The 16,260-nt window shown below is 38.7% G+C and overlaps 1 protein-coding gene across 2 annotated transcripts in view; it reads right to left on the bottom strand.

Moving 5' to 3' along the window:
- The window catches only part of LOC109829025 (probable histone acetyltransferase HAC-like 1), a 17,121-nt gene continuing 11,941 nt past the window's right edge, over positions 11,081-16,260 (bottom strand). Inside the window, exons 1-8 of one of the 2 annotated variants that reach the window (XM_020396068.1) lie at positions 15,329-15,387; positions 15,091-15,239; positions 14,708-15,001; positions 14,408-14,541; positions 13,565-13,643; positions 13,191-13,490; positions 11,998-12,212; positions 11,081-11,550 (exon numbers count right to left, since the gene is read on the bottom strand). In XM_020396068.1, coding sequence (XP_020251657.1) covers positions 11,439-11,550; positions 11,998-12,212; positions 13,191-13,490; positions 13,565-13,643; positions 14,408-14,541; positions 14,708-14,716 — 849 coding nt within the window. In that variant the 5' untranslated portion in view covers positions 14,717-15,001; positions 15,091-15,239; positions 15,329-15,387 and the 3' untranslated portion in view covers positions 11,081-11,438. Of the gene's footprint in view, positions 11,551-11,997; positions 12,213-13,190; positions 13,491-13,564; positions 13,644-14,407; positions 14,610-14,707; positions 15,002-15,090; positions 15,240-15,328; positions 15,390-15,826; positions 15,957-16,260 lie in introns of those variants that run through there. The other variant, XM_020396070.1, reaches the window with a different exon arrangement.

Raw genomic sequence — 16,260 nt, 5'->3', positions numbered from 1 at the left:
AACAGGTAAGGCCTTTGTGAAGAAATCTGCAAGCTCGTCAGCGGATGAAACATGAGGAAGTAGAATTGTCTTGTCCTTGATAACTTGGTGACGGACAAAATGAGCGTCGATCTCAATATGTTTGGTCCTTTCATGAAATACTGGATTATTAGCAATCTGGATGGCACTCTTATTATCACAGTAGAGAGGAGTAGGAGTCGTAACAGAAATACCGAAATCACTGAGAAGGCGACGAAGATGAATAATCTCTTTAGCTGTTGTGGACATTGCACGATACTCTGCCTCAGTACTGGAAAGAGCAATAACATCTTGTTTCTTACTTCGCCAGGAAATAAGGGAATCACCAAGAAATATACAATAACCTGTGGTAGACTTTCTGGTAGTTGGATCACCAGCCCAATCAGCATCAGAATATGCACAAAGCTCTAACTTAGATGTAGCAGGAAACAAAAGTGAGCGAGTGCTAGTACCCCGGAGGTACCGAAGAATCCGTAATAAGACAGCATAGTGTACAGAACGTGGGGCACTAACAAATTGACTGACAATACCAACAGCATGAGAGATATCTGGTCGAGAGATGCACAAATAGACCAACTGACCAACAAGATGTCGATATCGGGTAGGATCAGATAGAGGCTCACCGTCAGTAGAGCAAAGTTTGACATTCTGCTGGAGTGGAGTATCGACAGTTGTATTATCAGTTAACTCAGCTTGATTTAGAATATCTGAGAGATACTTCTGTTGAGACAGTAATACACCCCGCGGGCCTTGAGAAATTTCTAGACCAAGGAAATACCGAAGAGATCCAAGATCCTTCATGTGGAACTGTTGTTGCAACTGAGATTTTGCGTATTGTATACCTGTCATATCATCACCTGTAATGATCATATCATCTACATAGATGAGTAATAAAACCCTGCCACGCGATGTAGTGCGAACAAACAGAGAAGCATCTTGATGACTTTCTATAAAGCCCGCTTTGAGCACAACATCGCGAAAACACTCAAACCAAGCGCGGGGTGCCTGTTTGAGACCATAAACAGCACGACGAAGGAGACATACATGTCCCGGAGGAATATTTGACCCTGGAGGCGGTTGCATATATACGGTCTCTGATAAAGAGCCATGAAGAAAAGCATTTTTGACATCCATCTGGTATAAGGGCCAACGATGAGCAGCAGCGACCGCAAGGAGAGTACGCACAGTGGGCATCTGAGCAACAGGAGCAAAGGTCTCCTCATAATCAATACCTTGTTGCTGAGTAAAACCTCTAGCCACTAAACGAGCTTTTCGACGTTCAATGGTGCCATCAGGACGAAACTTGACCTTATAAACCCATTTACTGCCAACAAGAGAGATCCCAGGAGGACAGGGAACAATATCCCAGGTATGAGTTTGCTGAAATGCTTGAAATTCCTCAGCCATAGCTTGTCGCCACTCTGGAATTTGAACTGCCTCTTGGAAGGACTTTGGCTCAACAATAGTATGAATGGCAGCAAGAAAGTTATGAAAGATAGGTGAATAAGAAGTAACAGAAGCATACCGGGCAGGCATGACATGTGGGCGTTTGCCTCGACGAAGAGCAAGAGGAACCTCAGGCGGGGGAGATGCTGGCGCAGGTGCATGAAGATCAACAGTATTTTCTGGAGTGAGAGTTGTGTCCACAGGATATGGATTAGATGGTGTAAGAGAAGACTCAGGTGAGGAAGAGTCAACAGAAGGAGAGGGAGAGATGTCAGGGAGATCTCGAAAGGAAAATTGAGGTGAAGAAGTGGGTGATGCAGTGGACGGGGAAGCATGATCGGTAGAGTGGAGGAAATTAAAGTCATCAGAAGTAGAATAATATGGAGAATCCTCTTCGAACTGAACATGACGAGATATATGAACTCGACGAGTTGCGGGATCATAACAACGATAACCTCGATGTTCTGAACTAATTCCTAAATAAACACAAGAAACTGCTCTGGGAGACAATTTATCACGTTCGTGAGATGGCAGAAAAACAAAACATCGACAACCAAAAACGCGAACTAGATCATAACGGGGAGGATGAGTATAAACACGACTATAAGGAGTAGCACCGGAAAGAGAGCTAGATGGAGTGATATTAATGGCATGAGTCGCGGTGAGAATAGCCTCAGCCCAGAAACGACGAGGAACAGAGTAAGAAATGAGCATTGATCGGGCAGTATCGAGGATATGACGATGTTTGCGTTCAGCAACACCATTTTGCTCATGAGTGTAGGGACATGACTGTTGAAAGATAGTCCCATGAGAGGACATGATAGAGCGCATGGCAGAGGATAGGTACTCTTTGGCACAATCAGAACGAAAAACTTTAATACGAGATTGCCATTGAGTGAAAATCATAGCAGTGAAGGCTTGATAAGCAGTAAGTACGTCAGAGCGATTCTTAAGTAGGTAAACCCATGTAAAACGAGAGAAATCGTCGATAAAACTAACATAATATAAGTAGCCAGATGAAGAAGGCAAAGGAGCTGGCCCCCAAATATCAGAATGTACTAAATCAAATAAGGAAGTGGATACAGATGTACTCATTTTAAATGGTAAAGCAGTGAATTTAGCCAATTTGCAACCAGCACATGACTCAATACTAGAACTAGATGATACAGGACCAAGTACTCCAGACTGAATAAGACTCTCCAGCCTTTTATTACACACATGACCAAGTCGTCTATGCCATAAATTGGCAGGAAGCGAGGTAGAGGGTTTTGACGAACAAAGAGAAGCAACAAGAGAACGTGGACGTATGGACTCTGGAAGGTGAAGATATTCCAGAAAATACAGTTTGTGCCTCCTACGACCCGCCCCAACCGTCTTGCCCGTCTGTGGATCCTGCACAATACAAGTATCAGAAGAAAATGAGACAAACAGGCCCGCCATGCATAAAGAGCTAATAGAAATTAAATTCAAGCACAATTGTGGAGCCACATAGACGGGACCAAGTGTTAGACGACCAGATGGATCATTTTGTGGGGTAATAGAGCCATACTGAGTAATGGACAATGGTTGTCCAGCAGCTGTGTAGATAGGAGGAAGAGAGGATGAAGTAAAGACAGAGGATAAAAGTGAGGCATTACAAGTCATATGAAAGGAACAACCAGAGTCAAAAATCCAGAGATCATTCATACCAGAGACTGAAGGATTAGCTGAAGAACCAGCAAAATGCATACCAGAGAGTTGTGCGGCGGATGTAGAGGTGATATGTTGAAAAGCATCAAGTTGACGGCGAAGACTTTCAATAGCTTGAATAGTAGAGTCTGAAGTAGTAGAAGGTATAGCATTGGCCAACAATCCTGGTGTACGAGAGGGTTGAGACTGAGGGGGTCGCCGACCACGTCCAGTACCTGAGGAACGTAACTCAGGATGAAGCTTGAAGCATGTCTCAATGCGGTGTCCTTCCTTCTTACAATATTTGCAAGAGAGCTTAGATCGAGCCTGTGGAGAGGGAGCCTGTGGAGAAGTATAATTCATAACAGGAGCAGTGACAGGTACAGACAAAACAGTCTCGAGTGAAGAGGTAGGAGTGTCTGTTGACAAATTGAGTCGTGCTGTCTGCTGCCGGGTCTCATAAGCAGTGAGAGCTCCCATAACTGAGGCCAAAGTCGGAAATTGAGGCTGGTGAAGTAGTTGATCAGCCATAGTTGAATATTCAGGAAGGGACTGAAACAATTGATGCACCTCATGCCGTTCGTACCAGGCTAGCCAGTCTTCATATGTGGAATTACGTCCAGGAAGCATGGAGCGTAACTCTGTCCAAAAAGCTTGCATTTGTCCAAAATGGGACTGCAGAGATGAACTACCTTTGCGTTGTAGAGAAATGCGTTGCAGAAGATATGCCTCCCGTGCACCCGAGCACTCAGTGAAACGCTCAGTGAGACGAGTCCACATGGCCTGAGCAGAGGGAAGCGAGCCAATCTCGACAGTGAGACCAGAGCCAACACAGCGAGTGAGATAATCCATAACACGAAATTCCTGCAATTGCCACTCTGAACTCTCCTTGACATAGAGAGCACGAGCAGTCTGAAGATCGACATCACCACTGCCAGAGGCAATAGTACTGGATGAAGCAACAGTGCTGATGGACGGTGGAACTGGTCCCGTACTGGTGAGATGATCAAGCAAACCAGCGCCACGCAAGGCATTGGTGACAATGGTGGACCACCCTGCCCAGTCACTTTGATCATTGAGGGGCAAAGGTGGTTTGGGAATCTTCTCTGAAGGAGCCATAACAGCAATCTTGAGACGTTAAGATGTCGAGATGCTGTTACTAATGTCGTTCGTTTGAGGCCGAGAGACGGCTTGAAACGACGATGCCGTTAATTTGAGACCGAGAGACGGTCTTGAAACGACAATGCCGTTAAAATAGAACCCGAAGGTTAGAATGAAACCCGAAGGTTTAAAATAGAACCCGAAGGTTAGAATGAAACCCGAAGGTTTAAAATAGAACCCGAAGGTTAAACGAGAACGCGAAACGCGTTAAGAGGCCGCAAAACGACAAGGCCAAAATATCTGGCAGATGAACGCCAAATAATTAAAAATAAAAATAAAAAAAATAAAACATTAAACGGCTGCAAAGCAATAAGGCCAAGATTTGGCAAAAGAACGCAAAAGCGTTAAAAATTTTATTGAAAGGGAAATAACCCTAGCTCTGATACCATGTAAAAGTAAGAGAGAGAGAGAGAATCTTGGGTAAATTTCCCTTGAATTGAATATTGAGTGTGCACATATATTTATACAAGTAGAGGAGTGTGAGGTTTGTTCTCCCAAGCAATGTGGGACTAAAACCCACTACAATACACTATTATCAACACAAGAAACTGATGATGAAAAAATATAGTATTTTGGTCCCCTTGAGCAAGCCAATCAAGCTTGGCTTTCTGATTATAGAAAAGCGACTCAGCTGCAATTAAGACTGCTATATTTAGCAGCAAGAATTTTCTCCTTCTGGACTAAAAGTCATGATTGAAAGGCTCATGTTGAAGTTGGAGCTGAATGTCATCTAACTGTGCCTTGCACTCAAAATAGACATATTTTTGCTAAATATTTAGCAAAGCAGTCCGTTTTGTTAAATATTTAGCAAAATAGACACCTTTTTCGTCAGTGTCAAAAAGATGTCGATTTTACAAAACAGACCATTCGAAAACATACGGGACTAGTAGTCTCGTATGATTTAATAGGGGATTAAATCATACGGGGCTACTAGTTCCGTATGTTTCGAATGAGCTGTTTAGCAAATCGACATCTTTTTGGCTTGGTCTATTTTGCTAAATATTTAGCAAAACGGTTTGTTTTGCTAAATATTTAGCAAAATAGTTCTTTTTTCGCAAATTTTTCCAGCAAAATATTTAACATTCAAGTGAGGGAGAAATGCTTCTTGAACCTCTTGACTTTTTTGTGAAAGAATTCTTACCTGGATCTTAGCGTATCCAATTAGGTTATTCTACTTTTGGTGCATTGAAAACAACTTTCCGTTTTCTATGCTTTATTTTCTTTTTCTTTTGGTGAGAAAAGTGATTAGCAAATACCCAACATTTCATTAAAAAGGATTCATATTGAAGGATTACAACCAAATGTGAACTTTTCAAATATAGCTTCTTAACACTCACAAGCAAAAGAAAAGAAGCTAAAGCTACCATGTCACATGACTCTTTAAATAAGAAAAGAGAACTTGGAGGTCACTTATGAGGGGAGTATTACTCAACATTAATTGCGCATAGAACCCTTGTACTATCGCGAAATTGCTGGGAGAACCTTTGTAATTCTATTGATGTAGATGGAACCCCCCTCTTATGATTGCCAAGTGCAGATAGACTTCCTGAGTGACTTTTTTTCCACCTCTAAAGGGATCAAAAATGCTTTATTCACACAAATTGATGTATAGAGCGTCTACAACTTGGGGGTCTATCCGCAATTAACCATATAACGTATCAAAAGTTCTTAGACATATCTTTGTGAATATTACAAAGGATATTTCTTTCTTTGTAGAGAAATTTTAAACCCTAGCAAGAGCTATATTAAAATCAAGCTGTTCAATTCTCTTAAGGAGTCATATCAATCTTTGCGTCTCTTGAAGACAACATACTCTCTTAAAGAAGGTCGAGGATATGCGTAAAACAAAAGTTTGATCAACCTAAGTGCGCATGTAAGCTACTTATCAGTAACTTACAAAACATGTTCTAGCTACTTTACTAGCGCACACACCTCAGATCATTGTGACCGTTCCGTATATCTTTTATGTTAGTTTCTAAACATCCGTTAGTACAGTGGCGTGGCCAGGATTATTTTTTGTCTTGGGCAAAAAATAAAGGTGATCTACGAGTATGTCGTGAGGGAGAGGAGGGAGGCGCGTGAGAGGGGGAGGGCTGGGGATTGTTGAGATGGAGGTCCTGGAAGAGGAGGTTGGATCTGCGGCAGAGGGAGGTGAAGTGGCGGGAGAGGAGGGGAAGCGAGGGGGCCGAGGAGGGAAAGGTCGTGGGAGAGGCGGAGTTTCTTGCCCTGGGCAGCTGCCCAAGGCAAGCAAGCTCTGGCTACGCCCCTGCCTGAGGATCACATGACGCTAGAGTTAGACATTTGTGAAGAACATATATTCCCACGTGGAAACATGATTTCCGCATGATCGAGTTTAAGATAATTAATCCTTTTAAAGGTGCAATATTTTTTACACCTTTTCACCGTGTAGGAACCCTTGTTAATTATCTTCAAATTTTACGTGGTGCAGGGAGAATCATAACTACTCCTGAGAAGCTCATATGACTTTCATCACAGGGACAGAGCGGGCCACAGCAACCTTGTGGCCTCAGTGACAGTGCAGCGGCAGTAGGCAGTAGGCTAGGCTCCGCCCTACCCGCAGCTACTTGAGCAGAGACTCAGTTTTGGATACTACATACAGAGATTGTTGTAGGCCCCTCCATTTTAGGCAATTTACACCGAGTACATCCGTCAAAAACTCTTCTGTGCTTCTTAAATTGATTGCTGTAGCTGACACTGCAGCCTTTGTGATGATAAGGTGGCCCCCATGTGTAAGTTCATGGAGGACATGTGACAAATAGATCCATGCATGAAAGTGGACCAATGCGTGTCTCAATATCAGTCCAATATATATATATATATTGAGATTTAGTTACTCAAATCATTGAAATTGCTATTGGGTCCCTTAAATCATATGAAATGTTTTAAATTAGTCCGTTTGTTAACGTTACAGAGTTTGTCCAACCTTTTAATCATGGCTAGGTTAGCTCTTAACTATGGATGAATATTTACCAAACTACCTCACTAAATAGCTCCCTAAAATCAATGCCCAAAATCAATTTTCTCTTCACAGAGAAGGTATAGCCTATATTCCACCGCAACAGAGGCGCAGCTAGTAAGGGCATCTCCAACCCAGCCCCATTTTGGTACAAACAGTGATTTTTGTTGCACTGTTCCTTCTCCAATCCAGCCCTAATTTCTGCTCCATTTTGGTGCAAATGAACAGTGCTGCACCAAATATGGCGTCGCACTGTTCATCCGCCCTATTACTGTTCACTTTTTTAAAATTTTTTAAATATTTGTTTTTACCTCTCAATTAATATAAAAATAGATAAAAGGGAATAAAGTGATAATATACTGAGAATATTCTTTTTTGGTGTAAAAAATGGTGTAATGGGTTGGAGATGTATTACTGTTTGATAATATACTGAGAATATTCTTTTTTGGTGTAAAAAATGGTGTAATGGGTTGGAGATGTATTACTGTTTGATGTGACTTTTGCACCATTTTGATGCAAAATATGGGTTGGAGATGTATTACTGTTTGATGTGACTTTTGCACCATTTTGATGCAAAATTTGCACCATTTTAGTGCAATGGGTTGGAGATGGTCTAAGGGCCCAAGAGGGCTTTGGCCCCCCCAAGAAATAATAGGGATTTTATTCCATATTGGTCCCTTAATCTTTCATATTTTGAATTGGTCCCTCAAAGTACGTAAATTGTTACTAGGTCCCAAGAAAGTGGGGGAAAGTATGAGCTATCACTATATTATTGGTTGATGTGAGTAATTTTTGATGCTTTCCTTCACTTTCCTTGTTTAGATTTTTTTCTTGTGTTTGGTTCATTCTTAAAAGTTGGGGAAAAAAGATAAGATGAGATGAGATGAGATGAGTTGTCACCATATTATTGGATGATGAGATGAGATGAGTTTTCCTCCACTATCCTTGTTTTTTGGAGGAAAGTGATGGAAGGAAATTTTAATGAGATGTGATGAGTTGTCACCATATTATTGGATGATGTGAGTAATTTTTAAAGATGATAGAAAATAAAGAAAAGTGAGGGAAAGTGAGTTAGATGAGTTGATTGATGTGACTCATTTCTTGTGTTTTGTTTATTTTTAAAAGTATGAAATGAGATGTGGTGGGATGAGTTGTCACAATATTATTGGAGGAAAGTGGAGAAAGTGAAGAAAAGTGGGTTTTGAAAAGTGGGGGAAAGTGAAAAAGTAAAGGAAAGTGGGTTTTGGATTCTGGGGGAAACGAAACAAACAGGCCCTAACCTTCTTTTGCCCCTTACCCAGAATTTCTTGGCTCCGCCACTGCACCTCAAATTGTTAAATTGGAACAAATATTCTCTCTCAATTCAAACAGGTGTTAACAAGCGAGACTACGTCCAAACAACATGTTTAATTAAAGGACCCAATAGAAATTTCATTGATGTTGGTGACTAATTTCAAAATATAAAAGATTAGAGTTGGAAAAAAAAAACCCTTTTAAAAGCGCGGATTGTCTTTGAGTTTCGTAGTGTGTTTGTATGAAAACAAACAATTTTTTGTGAACCAATATTTTAACTGTCTGTATTGATTGATTGATATTGCTTACGTCAATAATGTGTACTATTTGCAGTAATATCATGTATTATTTGAACTGATCTAAAAAATCGACAGCGAGACAAGATGTCTGTATATGATCGTTTCCGACTTGATCAAATTGCTTTTGTGCTACTTAAGTCTAGGTGAGTACGTCCATCTGTAACCCTTGTCCCTTGTGAGCTACTTCAAATTTCTTTCTGCAATTTCTCTGCAGCTTTTGCTGATGATAATAAGGTGGGCCCCGGTGGGGCTGTAGGCCGGTAGGTGTGGGCCTTTAAAATCCCAAACAGGAGCTAAGGCTAAGAAAGGAGCTAGTGACTCTTTTCTTACGAGTACTTCTTAAGATGTTACCGTATCCTTTTGGATACTGTGGCCGTATTGATTTAGACAGTTGTTCTGGATTTAAGATCTGTAACGTTATTCATGGGGTTGACATTCTTTGATTGGACACATTTATGTTTTTTTGTTTCTACGTATGTGTTTAGACATTTTAATTTCTTTTCTCTTTCTCTCTCTCTCTCTCTTTCTTTCTGTTTTTTTTTTTGTTAGCATTACGGTCTAGACAGTCTCTTTAGACAAGACCTTATTGTCATATAATATGTACATTTAGTCACCTATTTTATGGTATCCAAAAAAAAAAGATAGCGACATCATTACATGAGATTAATTTTGGAGAGAGTATTCATGGAGTCGTGAGTCATAACCTAGTTCTACTCCGAGGACGTAGGTAATTACATTGATTGTCGAACCTTGTTGAGTCCCTGCCTTTTCGAAGTTAATGACTGTTGTTTTACCTGTTCTGATATTTATGGTTGTTTTCTTTAATTTTGGGTTTTTCTTTTTTTGGCATTGTTAGTAAGTTGAGAAAAATGGTGATTTTAGTGTTGCAACGATGACAAAATTGATTAGTGAATTAATTATCGAAAGAATATGGTGATTTTAGTGATCGTGTCGACGTTGTTAACAACACGGCAAGGATTTCACGGCTTGAGCACGACTCCAGCTTTCCAATTAGTTCTAACTCATGTTAGGTCTAACTGGGTTTATGTTAGTTCTAACTCAGTTCCTGTTAGTTCTAACTCAGTTCTTGTTAGTTCTAAATTAGAACTAACTATTTAGAGCTAACATGAACTGAGTTAGAACTAACACGAACACGAAATCCAAGCGAAGATAAGAATACCAACATCAAATTTTAGCATCAAATTCCTGCAAGTTAAGACATTCAACATTTCTTCAGGGAGAATACTCCATGACAAAATCCAAGCAAAGATAAGAATACCAACATCAAATTTATCAAAAAAAGCTTCGCCATCTCCTTCCTCAGCTCCAGCACCAAGATCACCTCTTAAAATTTCAAACCCAACAGGCATCTCTTCGCCATCTTGACTAACAATCTCCTTAACAAGCAGTGGCTTCTCATCAAATTCCAAAAAAAAAGAGTGGCTTTGTGCCTGCAGCCCCTTCATTTTCATTTTTCTTGGGCATCATGCACTCTTTTTTCTTGGTCATCCTCCTCCGGCGAGAGAGAGAGAGAGAGAGAGAGAGAGAGAGAGAGAGAGAGAACTGGGTTTGAAGGATTGAGAAGAGGGGATAAGGTTATTTTAGGGATTTTAGCTTAGCTGGCATGTAATAATTGTTAAAAAGGGGTTGCAGCACAAAATGTCACACTTCAAGGAGCTGAACCACATGGGGAAAACTAGAAGGGGCTGCAGCACATGAAGTTTTCGTTTTTGAGGCATGGACACATTTTTCCCTAGTAAGTTTTATTTCATTATGTTGCTAGCACTTTTCTTAGACACGTTGATAGTCACATGTGAGTAATGTCACACATTGACAGGTGAACAAATTAGCAATGTGAAGCGAGGAAATATTTTTATTATGAGAAATAAATAAGCAATGTGAAGCGAGAAATTTGTTTTATTATGAGAAATGAATAACCTACAGAAAGGCTGAGATTAAGATTTGTGAATTTGAATCTTTTTATGAAAAGGTTACGCAAAGATAAAGAGAAACTGGGGCTTGAACATAGGAAAAATTCCCTCTAATTCCATTCAGTTAATGAGAAAAATATTTATTCAAAATCTCACAGAGAGAGAGAGAGAGAAACCTACTGAAGATTCCAACAAACACAATGAGCTTAACGCGTCAATAATACTAAAAAAAGTTTTCTTTACAATAATTTCATACACTACACAGATTAATTAGCCCCATAAACAATCACAAGCTTAACAAATATTTAAAAAAAATTATTCATATAATATATTACAAATTAGTGTCCCAATTTATTTGTTCAAAACAAAGAATTTCCTCAATGAAATTTTAGCCATCAGACACCTCCCAGGCACCTCCGTCTCTGAGCATCAACTTTTTGATTAATCTATACAAGAATCAATCAAATTCTATGCTTATCCAGTTATTAATTTACAAAATGAATAAATACTATCCTCTTAAGGGGGAAAAAATCATGGTGATGACTGCATCTGGCATCTCTGAACCAAATGAAAGAATTGTTTCTGTACAACTTTTGAAGGACCTAGAGTCAGGCATTGGCTTGAAGATCATAAAAAAATTTCTGCCTAATTATCTTCTCTCATTCTCTGCTCTCCTCCCGTCTGAAGGCGATGATCTTCCAGCTTCTGCTGAGAATCCTCCACCAGCTGCTTCTTCCTCAAGTGCTCTTTCCAATTCCTAACAAAAATTGCACAATTTCGATCAATAAAAAGGGTAAATTTCACAAATCCTCCTGAATATTGGGCTTACGAACAAAACCCCTCACTTTATAAATCACAGAAAAATACCCCTGAACTGTCAAAATTATACCAAAACCCTGTAACTATTGGAAATTCTCATAAACAACGTTAACCAGTAGAGGAAAAAGTCAAGTAGCCGTTTTTCACTTCTTACCTGCCCTTAACTGAGAAGGGTAATGTAGAAGTTAGCAGATGCCAGTAAGTTTATCGCTGTCAGTCAAGACACACTTCAAGGCAAAGCCTAACTCTACGTTCAGAGAAAATTTCTTTGTTTTATGAAGTTCAAGCGTTTTTGTGTCAAACAACCCAAAGTTCAGGAGGGTTTTGTGAAATTTAAAGAAAAAGGGCAAGGGAAATAAGTAAGCAATCCAGGGCAGAAGCATACTTGCAGTGAGGAACATGGCATTTTGGTTCAGCACAAGATTGCGCATGGATGCGGAGAATGTACCAGATTATCCGACAAAATTTACATCCTCCACTCGCACGAGTTTCACATTTTGTACCATGATGGAAGAGATCTTTGAGCTTCCGACGATGTGGGGATGTGCACCTAGGGACAACACAGTTGGAGGCATATAAGAAAGCAGCACCGGAGAATTCCTGAAAAATTCTAATTGTTACCTTTCAGATTGTAGCTTACGTTATCGCGATCTTAGTAGTTTATCATTCCGAGACTTCTGAATGTCAACAAAGTTAGTTATCTTGAAATATTGTTTTATGACATAAAAGTGTACAACAAGCCTTTCACGTCGTTTTCTTGCACGTGTTCACCATTGTCAGTCCTGTTTGCAAGGGTAACATAAATGTGGTGTAATATCAGACCAAACCAAGAGGATTCCTTTGTTCTATAGGAAATTTAAAAATTACTTTAGGAATTTTGTGACATCCCAAAATGGAAATAAAACTCGATATCATTGGTTATGAAGCAAAATGGCAGAAAGAGATTGGAAAATAACTCGTTAAATCTCACACTGCAACAGTTAAATGACAAAATTGATTAAATTTCAATGTGGATTTTAAGATTACAAAAATGAAGAAGTTTTAGTTAGCATGGTAGAATACACAAATTTGGTAGAATACACAATCTAGAAATATCAATGCCTCTGCAATTTACAGTCCCAGCTGGATTGAGCCATGTTGGTTATAGTAGTAGGTTTAGCTTATACATAACGAGATTTTTTTTTGGCGCATTAGATGGTCTGAAATTTACATTTTGCAAGGTCTGCTGAAACTTTCAAGGAAATCAGCGGCTTATTCGCAGAATTAGAGACAAAGTTAACGATAAATTTTGATAGACAAAATGAAAATAAACAAGAAGGATAAGAAATATCCATTCAATTACATGTTTCCACCTTAATCTAGAGATCCAATAGGAAGACAAGAAACTAAAGAATTAAACTAATTAGAGATATCACCAAGATCTTTCCATGCATTAGGTAAAAACTTAAGATTATAACTAAATAGAAATATCGCAAATACTTGGAAAACTTATTTGTAATACACTAAGACCTTCAAAATTATTAGAAAATAAAACAAGAACTTCCAATTAAATGCCAAAGGATAATGTGAAGGCATTACCTGAAAAGACTGTACTTGCTTGCTTTGATTGGTCAGCTGTGAAGTATTATCAGTCACAGTGGCCACAGGTGTTTCTATGTCCCTCCAGCACCCAATGCCAGCAGATATCGAAGGAGAAAATTGATTATGCAGATTATAAAGAATCATCATAATCGAATGTTTTGCTTTTCGAAGAGTATCAAATTGGTAATGATTACTCCGACAATGACTCAAGAACATAGATCTTGTGTCAAATATTTTGCTCTGAATAGTTTCATCGTCATCATCAATAGTACACGCTGGAATGTTATCCACCTGAGCCTGCTCGGACATTTAAGAGTTAGACAACAATCTATTGAATGAATATGCGGGTAAGCGAGAGTTTAGGCACTCACTCCATGAAATAATAGCAATTCACTTTTGCCATAAGGGTGTCTATATTTCTTCTTCAGCTTCTGCTCTAAAAGAAAACACCTGCTTGAATAAATAGGAACGAAGTAAGCTAACATGCATCTGAAATTTGAATTACTGATAAGAAATATAAACTGCAATGGAAAGATATTGTGCAGGTAAAAAGTTTTGGAGGAGAAACTTTGCACAAGCATTAGCAGTATAATAAAAGGAAAAAAAAAGTCTAGGGGTCATAAGTGACTCTAACCCCCTTATAGGACAAGGGTGTATCTAGAATTAACCCTGTAGTTTAACTTGTTCTCAGAGATCCATTTTGAATTATAGAAAATCTTTCAACAAAAGAATTGTTCGACAACCATTTATCCTAGATATAAACAAAACAATTGCTGGGAAATATTACATTATATGATTGTTTTTTTACGGTAGAAAAGAAAAAAAATGATTCGCCATTTGCCATTTTCAATAAGTTACTATCATTGGTGTATTGTGTGATACATTGTTAGTATGATCAGTCATAATGCATGTTGTAGATTACACTGTCAATGAGATCCTATGAAGCATACCAACCTTCAACTGAATGACAATTTATTGATTCAGCACTACAAATTCTCTTTTTCATCTCCACAGCAGACTAGAATTGATTTTGTACAGAACACAAGTTTCACTAAATTTGCAAAGAAAGGAATTACTGGTGAAAGAAAATAGGTTATAACCATTGCATCCTACAATAACAACAACAAAGTCTTTTATCACAAATTTTTTAGGGTAACCATGGCATCCTAAATGTGGGAATCACAAATAAAAAAAAGGAGGAGAATGTTACTCACTTTTCACAAATATGAAAGTTCTTGCAAACACTGCAAACCCATTGCTTTTCATACAAAATAGGATGACAACAATGCTTGCAGACATACCACAGATGGGCAATGATTTCTTTTGATGCGCAGATGTTATTTCCAAGCTGTAGAAATAAAATAAGTCCATGCTGATAATAGTTAATAGTTATCCTCACCAGAAAGCAATGCAATTCTACAGCAAAGCTGGGTTTATAAATGAATTACCGAACCACAAAACAATACAAAGTAAATTTCTGACTAAAAACTTGGATAATTTTACAGAAACATTACCTTGTACATCAGTAGAATCTCTTTCGGATTGTCTATTGAAGCCTCACATCTGGAATCCCACAGAACTCTATCATTTCCTTCCTTTCTTCCTTTTTTTTCCGAGGCTTACTACAACTCTCACTTTGTAGGAGAATATCTGCTTGTCCTGGCCAGTAATCGCCATCAAAATACGGCAAACGTGAGGCAGTGATTTTAGCCTTGCAATAATTAGCTTTTACGAAGAAATGATCGTATAAGTTAGTGTGCTCTGCAACAATTTTCTACTTCACAGCCTTCTGAATTATCGTTTGATACCTGGTTAGATGATCAAAATAAGGATATTGTGTTAGATTAGGAAAGGGCACTATTAAGTGTACGTTAGACTGCAGAAGAGTAAGAGTTACCATTCACGAAGTTTCACAGGTTTGGGCACCTTCTGTATCTTAGGGTGGCAGTACAAAATATAATCATCATCTTGCTTCAGTGGCGGGCAAGCCCATATGGATACTAGTGAAGTGAACCCTCGCTTCTTGCAATACTCTAGGTATCCTATCTATAAGCACATCCAATTCGTAATTAGCACATCCAAAAATGTCGAAACAAATGAGATTTAGAAGACTAAAAGTTGTGAGTTTCACATACCAAAATTTCATGATAAACAAAAGTACGCAGAGCCTCTCCAGTCACAGCTATTACTTCAGGCCTGAAATATTTGACAGAGTCAATGTATGAAATAGAAACACGTCGTCTATTTGGGTCAGCACATCTGGCGCCATACTCTTGTACATACACCAAAGAGACAAACATATGGACCATCGATGTTTTGAAACAAAAGGACGGCATGGAAAAAATTAGCAATGACATTAGCTTAGTACAATTTTGCATCAACGAAATTTATGTTCAAAACAGACGCCTATTTTCTTACTAACCACGGATTTCATCCAGTAAAACCAAGGTTAAGGAAGAAAAGTATACCGCCTGGGCATTCAAATGGTATTGCTTGTCTAGACTTGTTTAATGGACTCCAAAACTTTGATTGATTCTAGATCTCATATTAGTGAAGTATCTAATCTTCATTACAATAAGGTGCACGCTAAGTTGTTAACATAAGAAAAACAAAAGCAAAAGAGTTATCTTCACCTTTGATTTGTAAGGAAATTCTGAAGGATATATATCTTCTTGAAAAATGCCTTGGGAAACCTGTTTTTACTTGCAATTTCTTGGAAACTGATGACACTACCCTTACAATGAGGCCTTCAGCTGCTGGTACCTGATGCCAAAAAAAAGAATGATCAGCTACCAGACATGACTATAAAATACCATCATATTTCTTTTAACAATATTCATAAATATATAAGAGAAATTTAAAAGAAAAATATCTCAAGCCGTCGAAATCCTAGAGATAAGAAACAAAAGAGTAACAATATGTAGAAAGAAGTGAATTGTGCCTAAATGCGAACAAGACCTGCAAAGAAACAGTAAAACAAGTGATTTACATTTTCCTATAATAATAAGTAAAATAAATACTTAATTTTTAACCATAATACTGCTTCCAGTGAGTTAATTAATGGCTG

Source organism: Asparagus officinalis, chromosome 1 (genome assembly GCF_001876935.1).
Source record: "Asparagus officinalis chromosome 1, Aspof.V1, whole genome shotgun sequence".
In the NCBI taxonomy this organism is placed as follows: Eukaryota; Viridiplantae; Streptophyta; class Magnoliopsida; order Asparagales; family Asparagaceae; genus Asparagus; species Asparagus officinalis.
This window is presented reverse-complemented; position numbering and strand designations above follow the sequence as displayed.